This window comes from Gadus macrocephalus, chromosome 1, assembly GCF_031168955.1.
Source record: "Gadus macrocephalus chromosome 1, ASM3116895v1".
Classification (NCBI taxonomy): domain Eukaryota; kingdom Metazoa; phylum Chordata; class Actinopteri; order Gadiformes; family Gadidae; genus Gadus; species Gadus macrocephalus.
The window spans coordinates 12,498,132-12,511,910 of record NC_082382.1 but is presented as its reverse complement, the minus strand read 5'-3'; the positions used below and the strand labels follow the sequence as shown (position 1 = coordinate 12,511,910).

At 40.1% G+C, this 13,779-nt stretch overlaps 1 protein-coding gene across 1 annotated transcript in view; it reads left to right on the top strand.

The window, feature by feature from the left end:
- Positions 1–5,584: 5,584 nt before the first annotated feature.
- The window catches only part of nup210 (nucleoporin 210), a 32,319-nt gene continuing 24,124 nt past the window's right edge, over positions 5,585–13,779 (top strand). Inside the window, exons 1-9 of the mRNA XM_060040926.1 lie at positions 5,585–6,237; positions 6,546–6,685; positions 8,165–8,296; positions 8,996–9,092; positions 9,327–9,477; positions 10,047–10,179; positions 11,498–11,656; positions 13,306–13,374; positions 13,491–13,597. Of these exons, the coding sequence (XP_059896909.1) occupies positions 6,074–6,237; positions 6,546–6,685; positions 8,165–8,296; positions 8,996–9,092; positions 9,327–9,477; positions 10,047–10,179; positions 11,498–11,656; positions 13,306–13,374; positions 13,491–13,597 (1,152 nt within the window). The 5' untranslated portion in view covers positions 5,585–6,073. The remainder of the gene's footprint in view (positions 6,238–6,545; positions 6,686–8,164; positions 8,297–8,995; positions 9,093–9,326; positions 9,478–10,046; positions 10,180–11,497; positions 11,657–13,305; positions 13,375–13,490; positions 13,598–13,779) is intronic.

Sequence of the window (13,779 nt, the reverse complement as noted above, 5' to 3'; positions counted from 1 at the left end):
GGGGTCAAACGGAGAAGGAATGAAAAGAGAAACCATTTACTGCAGACAGCATTGGTTGCTATTGGTGAACAAAGCTTACAATGTTTTAATAATAATGAACGACAGATTTTGTATTATGTTTTATTAAAGAAGAAACTTTGGAAGAATAATATTCAATATTTGATTGGTTGACTTAACTAAAAACGGACCACATGTATCAGCGTCTTTTCACAGCCCTATGAAGATGTTGCAGTCATAGTTAAACATGCTGTCTGTTCTTTATTTGTTTATTATGCTTTTTGTAAAGCCAGGCTTCTGTTATCGTAATATTATTATTATAGGATAAATAATACAGTATAGGCCAATTCCGAGGTTTTTCCCCCGCTTGACTGCAGTCAACAACTCTCTCTAATGTGTGCTCTACTGGAATACGAAACTTAATTTTTGATTAAAGTAAATCTGATCACCTGTAGAGAGCTGTTTTGTCATTCCAGCATACTAAAACCACATCCTAGGAAATCCCTCTTCTGTCTTTAAACCATGGTCTATGGTAAGAATATAGTACTCTTAAAATCTTCTTGTATTTCTTTTTGGTTGTTCTGTTTATTCATGCTTAGAATGTTCACTTTAGTCCTTCGTATTTCCTAGACGTGTATAATATTTGGAGTTGAGTTATAATTTGAGTGTAATTTGTATGAAATCGTTCAGTTGAGTTGAATGCAAAGTTGAACGCAAATGGGGGGGAGGGTCGTTTCTGTTAGTTGTTTAGTTTCAAAATGTGCTTTCATGCTCTTTCCTGCCCTCCCTACAACTCTGGAATCGTATCTACATAACCTTTAAATATTGAAACGCCTGCCTGAAGAAAAAAACACAAAATCAAGGACATGGCCATAACCTCTGACAGTGTAAAGCAGCTTGTAGTTTTCCATTGAACGTGTCCACGTGTCTGCATCCACCACTCTGCTAATGGTAAAGCGTTACAGAGGCCTTGCAGCATGGATTTTCCTGGCCCCAGGTGGAATGTGATATCAATCTGACCAGTGATGTAAAGCTAACTGGGCTGTTTTCCAGTAATCGGGGCATATGAACAAAATGGCCCTAAAGCTAGGTGTAATCCCCAGATTGGTGGCTTGCTGCTTCTTTGTCACGGTGGCCAACAGACCGATGGGGGTAGGTCGCTGTGAGAGATGACTGTGGGGATAATGTAGAGTTGACTATAATTAGCTGTACAATGAAATCAAATTAAAAACACCAGAGAAAAATATTAAATTAGACTTTTTTTCCTCTATTCCAACAAGGTTGTACATGATACATGTAACATAACTGAAAGAACGGCTGGGCACAGGTCAAACAATTCCATTGCCTGAGGTGGACATCTTGAAAAGCAAGAAGGACCACCTAATGTGAAAGGTTTGTTCTGCCCTGGGTTGTGAAAATTGAAATAAGCTAAGATATGAATTGATGCTGCTCAGAAACTGGTTCCAAAAATATAAATTAATTGCAGTATTCTTACACAAACTTTAGATTCTCAACTCTGTAGAAGTCAGGTCCGCTTTCTTCATCTCCAGTGGTTTGTTCTGTGTTCTGGCCAAGCACCTTCACAGCAGTAATGGCCGTCGGACCAGAGTAACGTAACCTGACACACACTAATTGGCGGGACATAATTGCGTCCAACTCAGTTGTAATTCCTCATTCATGCATGTTTGAAGGATAACTTCTGCCAAAAGTATTTTCCCATGCCCTCTGACTGCGTCTTAATAATCCACTTTACGACTGTGATTAGTTTGAACTTTTCAGATTTTTCCACCGTCTTGATGGCCGAATGTCAGATTTTATCCTCTACACATAATAAAATGAAATTGTCTCATTATCTTGAGTTTAGATGGAAGCCATGCAGAATACCAAACATACAGTATAATGAAGTCACTGGCAGTGCTTTAGATACTAAGCTAATGGCAGTGACTTCATTGTCTGCGAGGCTCTGTAAGCTTAAATTATTACTATCTGTGCCTTGCCCCTGTCCTCACTGCCCTTGTTTATTTTCATAGGTGGACAGACATCCTCAACATACTGATTGCTGGAACGATGCTACTTGCAAGATAAGATGCAAATTATACTAGGCCTACTAGTATCCAATAGTTTCTGTGACTGAGGACATAGCTGGGAAAATACAATCTAAAGTACTTCTAAAATAGACCATGTTAGTAGTAGGCCTATAGCATAAGGTACAGGTCAGGGATATGGATGGCAAAATGATCCTCATATTATTGTTCTTGCATCAACAGGCCACATATGTGACCTGTCCATGCTGCCTCTTTTGATGACCAGGAACGCAGTGCTCTGCAGGTTTGCATGTGTGTTCAATCAGATAACAGTCACTGTAGGCTCAGACTTGAAAAGAGGAAGTATTTAATACAGACCAGTCAAACGGTTGGCCACTCTGCAGGAGGCTACACCATGAAAATGAAAGGTGAACGTCGTCAAAGTGTCTCACAGCATGCGGCTCGTAAAGAAAAAACAGGCTCTAAACTTAACAGCGCGTCCGGTGAGGGTTCCAATCTTTTAAATTGTTGTTTAGCTCATTTAGACAAATCTGGTAAAGAGACTTTTAAATCATTCATGGCAACAGTTTACAATATAATTAACATGAATGAATGCAACTATAAGTATCATTATATAGCATCAGCATATATGTTAGGGGTGGGGTTAGGGTTTGAGTCTGTTGGGTTGGGATTAGGGTAGGGTTAACATGAACACCAATAGTAAACATGAAAACCATTAGTAAATGATAACTAGATCATTGGTAAGTATTATCTTACTTAATGCATATAAGTGGATTGGCATTTTGCAGACGATTTTATCCAAAGAGACTTACAATAATTACATTTGTCAGAAGAAAGAGAATCAATCTATCGCTGTCCGTTCAGTAGGGATGTTAATAGAACCAATTGCCAAGCACTGACAAAAGTTAGGTTAACCCATTCCCTGTGTACAACAAAGATTAATTAATGCAAAACTAGGTTAGGTTAGTTTAAATGTGACGCTATTGTTTCAAAAGTGCAAACAATTATAAAAGTCATGATAATGATTACAACCAAAAAATAATAATAAGTCATGATAATGATTACAACCAAAAAATCCGAACCACATTTTGTTTCTGAAGTCTCTGGAAATGGAATCGCTTACACAGGGGTATAGCCAGGCTATAACAGACAGAGCTGAGAACATCTAGCACTTTATCCTCATGTTTGCTATGTAAACTATATGAAATGTAATGATGTTTATATTTGCCTTATTATGAAGTGCTTCAAATGAGGAATATCTATTTAATTAGTTATTATATATATCTTGGACTTGATATAATATAGTCCTATGACGTATCGGGAACTTCCATTTCATTTTCACTAAATTAAACTCAACTCGGCCCCGTCTTAGCTTACTTGATCTTATACAAACTTAACTGGTCAAAGTCTTCTATCTTTCCAAGCAGATGCTGGAAAGCTCAATGTGGTTAGTCCTGGTTTTCATGGCACCGTTTCGCCAGTTATTATGTGTACTCTACCTACAGGACTCTTTACAGAGCCTCACACCTAGACCCTCGAGCTGGGCACTTCCCACACTATGAGGAGCACTGGCACTTCAGAAGCATTACGATTCTTATAAACGCAGATCAATGGGACCGCTCAGAGGGGCCAGTGTGTCGAGTTTTAAATAAGCATTGGAGAACATTGCTCTGTAACCTTTCTTTAGGAGCTGACCAAGCATGATGGCATTCTTTCTTCTCACCAGGAAAGATGTGGGTGCTGATGCATGCGAGATGAGGGGAAGTCAAAAGCAACTGTGACTATTCCCGCATAAAAAATACATTCTCACAATAGGTATTATCATACTGCGGTATTTTTGGCTACCAATTCACAACTAAAAATGAGTTTTGAAAGCCTGGATTAAACACAAATAAATATTGTACATTTTGGAGGGCAAAATCTTTTATTCCTTCTCACTGCGTATCCCCTGGGAACTCAATGAAAAATACTGGTAGCCTACACTGGCATGTAGGCTACCCCAAAGCATTGGTCTAATGGGCCAAAATATGCTGCGTGGGAGAATTCATGCTTAAAGGTTTGAAAGTTTCAGGTTTTATGTATTTTGAAAAACACAGGAACCATCTTTAACGTAGGCGTGTGAGCTGTGATCCTAACACAATCTTGAAATTCAACATAACAATTGTATTTATTTTTAATAGCTGAGTGTTTGTGTTGCAAGGCCAGGACTTCCTAAACGACCATGAACATTGTCGAAGTGCAACTGTAAAAGGAAAGAGAAAGTAGAAAAAATACTTTCCAGTCCTTTTAGAACTTCCTTTTCATTCTTGGAACTGGTTCATCGCTCCTGTGAACACTGCCAGGCATATGCTAAGAAAATCACTGAGGGACCAATCCAGAAATTACTCTACATAGCAGGATTTTGCTTTTGGAAGGAATTCTCTAGCCATTGCACAAATTGTCAACATTTTAGAGTTGTTTCCCATGGGAGCTACTTACAGGCAAAGCTAGCTATTCACGATTGTTTTTCTGTTGAGCACACATTCGTCACATCAATTTTTTCCAGCTACAGCAGTGCCCACACAAACAACTGTACATGGATACAATTAAGGGTGGAAACCCACACAATCCTGCTATTCAGAAAACAATGAGCCGTACTCTGTTCACACTGTTCGAGCAAGGACATGTTCTTTATATCTAAAATCTCACCATACTAAAGCCAATGTAAATTGCCATGGAATGAAAATATCAAAAAAGTTTATCTTCGGACACAAGTGATGTGTTTGTGGATGAAATAGGACCTTTGGCTTAGTAAAATATTTATTCAACATATAACCCTGCAGTAAGGCATTTCGTTTTTCTTAATAAAAAGAGAATGATTAAAAACCAGCATTATGTGAAATGTTTTATCGATTTTCTAAATCAGAATGGTATAAAGTTAAGGAGACAGGCTTGCAGCTTATATTTAACGCATACGTTTATGTATATTTAAATGATCGCAAGAGTACAACACAGCTGTCCCACCTTCCCTTTCCTCAATTTTGGTTTATTATTTGTTATGGCTGTTAAACTCATTCTTAACTTTGTATTTATTGCTCTGGCCTTGATTAATCATTAACAACATTTCGAATATAAATAGATGATATAAAAGTAGTTTTCAGTGACACCTAGAGGGGAAAATGTGTATAGAATCTGAAGATGTTTTTATTATCTAATTGGAAAAAGTTCCGTGGGTAGTCCATAGGTAAAAAAACATAATTGAGAACCGACCATATCATATCGTTTAACATACACTATTACACTAATGGCAGTGTTATCACTTTGATCCAACAAATATTGCTTTCCATGTATCCATATTCGTCCCTGTAGAACACCACAGTGTTTGCCTCAAGGCTAATAAAATACTGTACATGGATAGTATAATGTGGTTTCTACTCTATTATATTCTACATTAGTCTATTTCATTATTGCAGATAGAATGGCACATTAGCCCCTGGCTATATAAAATAAGAGTCACCTGTTCCTTTAAGAAAGAGCGTCAAACCCGGTGTCCTCGCCTGCTCTACTGACGTACGATCGGTCCCAGCATGCACAGCGCACATTGGAACTCCTACAATTGATAATGGCGGGTATTACTTCAAACGTGCATCATTTTAGGAGATATAGCTAATATTGTGTATGGAAATTAAGACACGAAAATTAAAATACAATTCAATGGCATGATTTCGCCAGTATTATTGAAGAGACTCAAAGCGGCGACGGATGAACTTTAAGCAAAGACAACGTTACATGTGATGTGCTTGCTCCAGGTTCTGTAATGAACTGAAACTAACTATCATGACAACGTGTGTTCGCCTCCAGCTATTGTGGCGTTAAGAGAGCCGTTCTGTAGACGCCTACCTTAAGGACTGAGCTCCCTGTTTGAAACCATAGCTGATGGGTAGTTAAAGTAGGAAGCTGAGTAGAAGACAGTCCACACTGGTTAGTTAGTGCCCGTTTGGGACTCTGCTGCATGTGGTTGACTGTCGAGTGTTGTGTTGTCCGAAGCAACCATGGCTAACCCTTCCTTAAAGTCGTCAGTGTTTTTCAGCGTATTACTTTCAGTTATTTATGTCATCTCTGCCTCGAAATTAAATATTCCCAAAGTATTGTTGCCGCTTGCCCGAAGTACCAGAATAAACTTCACATTAGAAGCAACGCAAGGTTGCTACAGATGGTGAGTAGGAAGCACATGAAGAAAGCCTGCACATGTAGAAACTCGCACATACAGGAAGTTACATATCTAATAATGTTAGCATTGATCGCACATGTTATATTAATTCTTTCTTAAACAATTACCATGTTTTGAGCTTATTGTCTTCCAAAATAACTGGGAACGTGAATACATCCTTCTGTCAGTCAATTCAAGTTATCTTTGTCTTGATTTACCAGCCTTCACCTTTTTTCTTTTAACTTGAATGCAATGTGAATTTCACATGAATATGTGATAGTAACCAACTAGTATTTGTGGCAATTCTATTCTAGGTCCTCCACTAGACCAGAGGTGGCAAGCATTAAGGCGATCAATGGAGACAGCAGCAGAGATTGTTCCCGGAGTGCAGTGCTCCAGGCCTTCTCCACTCAGCCTTCCAGACTGACCAGCATAATACTGGCCGAGGATGTTGGTAAATAAAGAGAACACGTACATATATGAAGTGATGTAAAGGAAATCAATTAATTTCATTTAAAAAAGTAATACTATTGAATAACTAACAAAGGCTCATTTCTTAATAGAGATGTGTTGAAACTTGTTGAAATGATACATCGTTCCTTTATTTTTTCTGCGATTGTGATATACCCTAAATCTTGTAATCTATTGGCAATGTTTAGCTTGTTTTGTCAAATATAGCCTCAGCTCTTGTATGTTGTTATCTGGTAATCATAAAACACAAATGTCATCTTGGATACTTCTCAATTATTCCTCTCAAATAATTCAAATACATAAAACAACAGAATAAAGCATGTACCACCGCCCTCATCACGTGCCTGGAAGAGATCCGGAGCTGGTTGAGCAGGAACTTCCTGAAACTCAATGGAAACAAGACCGAGGCCCTGCTCATCGGATCCAAATCCATCCTCACTAAATCACAACACACCCCAGCTCCACTCATAATCATCGATGGATTCCCAGTACCCTTCTCCTCCAAAGTCAAGAGCCTCGGCGTCATCCTGGACAACACCCTCTCATTCGCACCCCATATTCACAACATCACCCGGACTGCATTCTTCCACCTCCGCAACATCGCCAGACTCCGCCCATCACTGACCCAATCCAGCACTGAAATCCTAGTTCACTCATTTGTCACATCACGCTTAGACTACTGCAACGCCCTCCTCACCGGACTCCCCACCAAACTCATCAACAAACTGCAGATCATTCAGAACTCAGCCGCCCGGATCATCACCCGCACCAAATCATCTGACCACATCCCCCTGTCCTCATCCAACTTCACTGGCTCCCAGTACACTACCTCATCCAATACAAAACCCTACTCCTCACCTACAAAGCTCTCCACAACCTAGCCCCCAGTTACCTCTGCGACCTCCTCCAAGAATACACTCCCTCCCGCTCCCTCCGCTCAACCTCTGCTGGACGACTATGTATCCCCACATCACGACTCACTACAATGGGTGCCCGGTCATTCAGCTGTTCAGCACCCAGGCTCTGGAACTCCCTCCCCCCACACATAAAACAGTCAGACACCCTTAAAACCTTCAAGTCACAACTCAAAACTCACCTGTTCAAACTTGCACACAACGTCTAACGTGATTGTTTGTTTGTTTTGTTTAGTCCTGTTTTCGTTTTTATTTATTTAATTTAATTTTTTATTTATTATGTTTATTTATTTTTTCCACAATTTCTTGTTTTTTTTTAAACGATTTATGATGACTATATGCTCTGTAAGATGACCTTGGGTGTCTTGAAAGGCGCCTCTAAATTAAATGTATTATTATTATTATTATTACTCTTTATCAAATGAAAGCTAACAGGGCTTTTAGAACCAGCTTAAACCCTTGTAATTACCGTCCTTTATATCATGTAAGTGTTAACATTAGGTAATCGTTATACAGCATATCCCTCACGTCTGTGCTCCTGTTGACAGTGACCGGGCAGGTATTGCGCTGTGATGCGATCGTGGACATCATCAGTGAGATCAAGATCTCGTCGACCACCAGAGAACTGCACCTGGAGGACTCGCCACTGGAGCTGAAGATCCACGCCCGCGACTCTGAGGGTATGGTGTCAACACCTCACTTGTTTGATCGTTGAGTTGAATTGAATTGTATGTCTCAAAGTGAGACGTTTGTCGTCTAACGGTTTCTGTGCACTCTAACAGCAGCGCCTAAAGATACAATAGTAGCACTCGTCTGATTTGGGGTGTTTTCTTAGCCCGCCAGAGACTTTGCTACACGATGAGTGAGGCCTGCCTTTAGCAGGTTTTTTCTCGCTCCCTCCGGCGGTGCTGGAGTGGTTCATCCTGTTCCTGTTTTTTCTGCACAAAGCTGCAGCGCATTCTCTGGGCTCCAAAAAGTCGTTAACCAGTTCTTTTTATGACTCCAGAGCTTGCATTTTCTGATTTGATTGATTTAGCTACAGAGTACTCTCAACATTAACAGTTTAGCATGGTGAGTTAGAGGGAATGAACAAACGATGGCTATCAGTTTTTGGTTTCTTTGGGTTTCCTTGGAATCAGAATAAGGGGTGGCTCATATTAAGCTACATGGGATCTTCAATAATAAGTATATTAGTCATCATGTGCATTATCAGATAACAGTTAAGATACAGATATCAGTTGAGGTAAAGGCTAAAGTACATAACATGTTTCCCTAGGTTTGATGCTGCATGTTTTTTATCCTCTAATGTCCATCTATTTTAATGTCTTCATTTGAGCAACATTGTGCTAATTGCAACTCCTGTACTTATTTGTATTTAGGGAACACTTTCAGCACTCTTGCAGGGCTTGTGTTTGACTGGACAATAGTCAAAGATGCAGACGTGGATGGATACTCTGACTCTTACAACTCCTTGCGGTAAGAAGTGTTCATAATTCAGCCCGATGTCCTATTGGTTCATCATCTCCAAAGCACAATGTCGAAGATGAATGAATTTTGCCATCCTAATGTTGGTTTATGCTCAATGTTTCCCCTCCTTTTATGTCCAGTGGGGAATTACTGTAGCTGTCTGTTTCATCCTTAGCAGACCGAATTGAGTGCCCACTCCCATTTCCTTATTTTTCTTTCATCTTTTCCTGTTTCCTTCCCAAGGGTCCTTAAATTCTCTGAGTCCACGTACACACCTCCAGGGTACATCACTGAGATGGAGCGCGCCGGGAAACAGGGAGACATTATTTTGGTGTCTGGACTGAAAACCGGGCACGCCAAATTAAAAGCCAAGATTCAAGAGTCTCTCTACAAGGTAAGCTGATGAATCTGATGAATAAAATATATTCCTTTGCTTTGAAAATCTGACAACTCACAAGAGGGCCCTTGGATACTCCACAGGAATTGGTATTTATTGTCTATTTTTAGGGAGGCTTAAGCTGGAATGGAACTGTGCAGGCTCTGTAGTAATTGCCAGGCCCCTGGTATGTGGATGTCAATGAGCTGTTCACTGACCACAGTGGGGTTGTCTTAGCTGTCGGCACATGTCTGCTCCGAGCAGTGTCGGCTTGTCTCCATGTTACTGGTCTCAAGGGAAAACATTCCCAGAAGACCAACTTTCACTTGAATAACGACGGTTTGGCCATCTTATTAAAGATAAGATGGCCAAACCTTCGTTATTCAAGTGGAAAATGTCCATGACAGCTTCTAATATAAGGTGTATATGGCCATAAACACATTCCATTTTTGATTAAATGGAAGATGGAAAGTTATGAAAGAGGTGGAGGTTTTTCTTTTGTAGTTGAATGAATAACAACTAGATGGAAGGGTCTTTGTCTGTCGACGTGGTGTTTCAGTTCTGTTGCCATGGTACCCGTGCTACAGGATGTGGGTGCTGCAGAGGTGAAACTGCTGATACTAGAGAACATCCTGCTGAGTCCTGCTCATGATGTCTACCTGCTGGCAGGCACCTCCATCAAGTACAAGGTCCAGAAGATCCGGCAGGGCAAAATCACAGGTCCGACCCCACTCTGGGCCAGATAATAGGCCCTCCTCATTTCATCTAAAGGAAGCCCCATCCCCTTGTTGGGTTGCGGCGACCCTCTGTTTACTTCCTGTGTTGTGCGGTTGATAAGCAGTTTGTGGTTAGTTATTCTGGGTCGTCGGTTATGACTGTGCCAGTTAGGATTCTCTGCAGGAGGTTGATCATCGTAAAAAATGGTGTCATCACGTGAAAAACAATTATAATATGTATGAATTAGTGATAAGGCAATGCATTTTTAATATGCAGAACATTTTTGGATTACATTTTTTCAATTAAAAAGAAAAGACAATTCTTTGCCGACACCAACTTTTGAATGATGATATAATTACTGCAGCTTCATTCATATATCCGCCTATTGATATGAGCTGAATATATCTATACAAAATCTGCAATACAAGCAGCCTTTGTAGTAGGGATGGGTCCGAATATTCGATTATTCGTTCCTGAGGGTCAAAGCCGATTTTTAACATTTGTACCGTTAACTTTTTTCTGATTCAAATAAACAAGAAGTAATGGACGGCACTAATGTTGGTTCTGTAGCACTATTCTTTTTTTTTTATTATTATTAATCATGTTCAGAAAAACAATATACTAAAGCATAAGTAAGGGATACACCTCGAAGGGCATTATTCCGCTTTCACCATGGTCACTTGCCAAAGAAAAAAAGACCATTCATTTATATTTTCATGCGTTTTACACTTTGACTAATACCTGAAACAATCATTAGCCTCCCGTAAGGTTGTTATGCAACGGAAACTTTGATGACTCCTCCAGTAAATAGAATGGACCTTAGCTACGACTTCGCAACAGGAGGTATTCTAGTCCGCTCAGCTATGAGCCAGACAGCTGACTTATGCAGCTGTCTGGCTCATAGCTGAGCGGACTAGAATACGTTGTTATGCATTGTACATATTTATATTTTGAAATTCGTCCCAGCCTTTATACCACAGATACTATAGGGTCTATAGCATATAACCGCGTTTTCTGATTACAGTTTAATTCATTTTTCACAATTGACCAGCTCTCGTTTTGAAGGCTAAACGGACAATATGACTGGAACTACTTAGCAGGTAGTGTTTTTTGCGTTTAAGATATTAATTTCTTGCCGATGATCAATGGCAGCCTTTTTGAATGTCGGCACACAGCGAATAATTGATTATTCGTTCATACCACCCATCGATTTTTCGACCATGAAAGTTATTCACATCCCTACTTTGTAGGGCTGGAAGTGTCATCTTGAAGTCCGGTCTGTGTTTCTAACTTTACGTTGACCGATCTGCCACTCCTCCAGAGCTCTCCATGCCCTGTGATCAGTACGAACTCCACCTGCAGAACAGCGTGGTTGGGGGGGACGGGACCCAAGAGCTATCTGTGGCCAGCCTGGACCCCACCAGCTCCACGGTCACCGGCCTCCAGCTCGGACATGTCAACGTGGTCCTCGATCACAAGAGTATCCTTCTGGAAAATGCTGTTCATCACAGTTGGACGCCTGCAAGGCCCATCTAAGACATCATCTTACTACTATATAATAGCAGGACTGTCGCACAGGTTACTCAAGTTGGTCAGTGCGCATGTGTCAAGCAGCCTGCAGCTCACACACACACAGCATGCACGCACATACACACCGTATACACACACGCGCGCAGCCGCGCACGAACACACATGCACGCGCTGACACAGACGTTTCAAGAAAAAGGCGCCGACCGGCATATCAACACAAGTCACGTGATCTTAAATAGACAGCGTCCCTATAACACAGAACGAAAACATGTCAATAACACAGTATGGCGAATTATGTCTATAGAGTCCACCACAAGACAACACTTTCTGCTCGTAATATTACCCTCCTCCTTGAGCCTCCCGAAATGTCTTGACACTTTGTTTCACTCACTTAATATCACTCTCTAGGGCTGGGCGATATTGCAAAAATTATTATCACGATTCTTTTTTCGATATTAATCACGATATATAATTTGATATTGCTGAAGCCTGAAGAAACCAGTGTGTTCATTAGTTCAACCATACACTTTTTTTTATTACCATATTTGTGATAAGGGAACAATTAATCACATTTAAATCTAAACATTTAACTATAAATATTTATCTGCTCCCAACAGAGCAATATAACCTAGCTTGCCTTGTGACCTATTGTAAATAAAAATAAAAGCCCTGACTTCTTTCACATTAAACTCCTTTAGCAGGGCTTCAGAAAACATCTTAAATCTTGTAGAGGCACAACCAATACATAAAAAGTAAAAAAGTGGATGAACAAAGGCCCTGGCACATAAACTGAACTTTAAATATATAAAATATGAACTACGTAGTGCTTACGTAAGTGCAAAATGTAAACATTGTAAAACCAGATATAATGCTACATAAAATAATGTGTTTAAAACTAAAAGATCTGTGAGTGACTATCACATAAAACTCCTTTGGCAGCGAGGCAACAATCTCAAATGTTTGTAGAGGTTTATTTCTGCTGTGATTGGCTGTTAGGTAAATCCATATCGGAACTTATTATTATTATTTTTTTAATATCGAGCATTTATGTCTAATGCTTATCGTCGTAATTGACGTGAGTTTTATCGCAAATTATTACCCAGCCCTAACGTAATGGGGAATTTATTATGCTTGCTAAATTATATAATAGTGAACCAAAATGTAATACGTTGTAACATTATTGGCAAAATGTTATTATATTATGCGCTCAGAAATTTGTTACGTTATCAACTGGGGTTTCCGCATTATTGCTATGGGTGTAATTACAACTAGAGGTTGAGCGCGCGCAACCTCTAGTTATGTTAATTTCTCTGGTCTTCTAATACAGCGGCATCCTAATAAACCTGCAATTTGTCGTGGTGTATTTTTCGAGTAGATAGAATTGCGACGAATGAACGGCTGTGTGGCTTATTATTAATTATGGCCATTCTCATCTCTCCCTCCCCTCCACGGTGCTCGTCTTTATTGCTGAGCACTGTCGGCCTGAGATGTAATAGGGCCTTCAGTATTGCAGGAGTCCTTTCTGGATTGTGATTAATGGGTTGTTGTGTCTGGGGAAAGTGTTGCTAGCTTGGCTTTTCCCTAACCAAAACTGTTTAGGTCTTCGCATGCAAGGAGTGGCCCGCCTGCCCAACAGCACCCTCTACGTCGTTGAACCCGGCTACTTAGGTTTGTTTTATTGCCTCGAACCCTCTTCATTGGTCCAGAGAATAGAGACATATTGTGGGCCTGTACTGTTTTGATTAGTTTCGGTTTTGTCTCAATTTCTTTATTTCCCCTTGTAGGTTTTAAGATTCACCCAGGGGAAAGTTGGGTTCTGGAAACAGGCAGGGTGTATGATATTGTTGTTGAAGTATACGACAAGTCTGGGAATAAGATCTACCTCTCTGATGTAAGTATGTCCCACATCCCGTCTGTTAATATGGTGTGCAGCGTGCCTAATTTCCATGCACTCTGAATATCTGGGTATGAATGTGCATGTGAATGTGCAGTTAATGCATTATCCTAAAACATTGTCATCTTCCGCAAAAATATCTGATGCATATTCAAGTATAGTCTTAAATTAATGAAAAA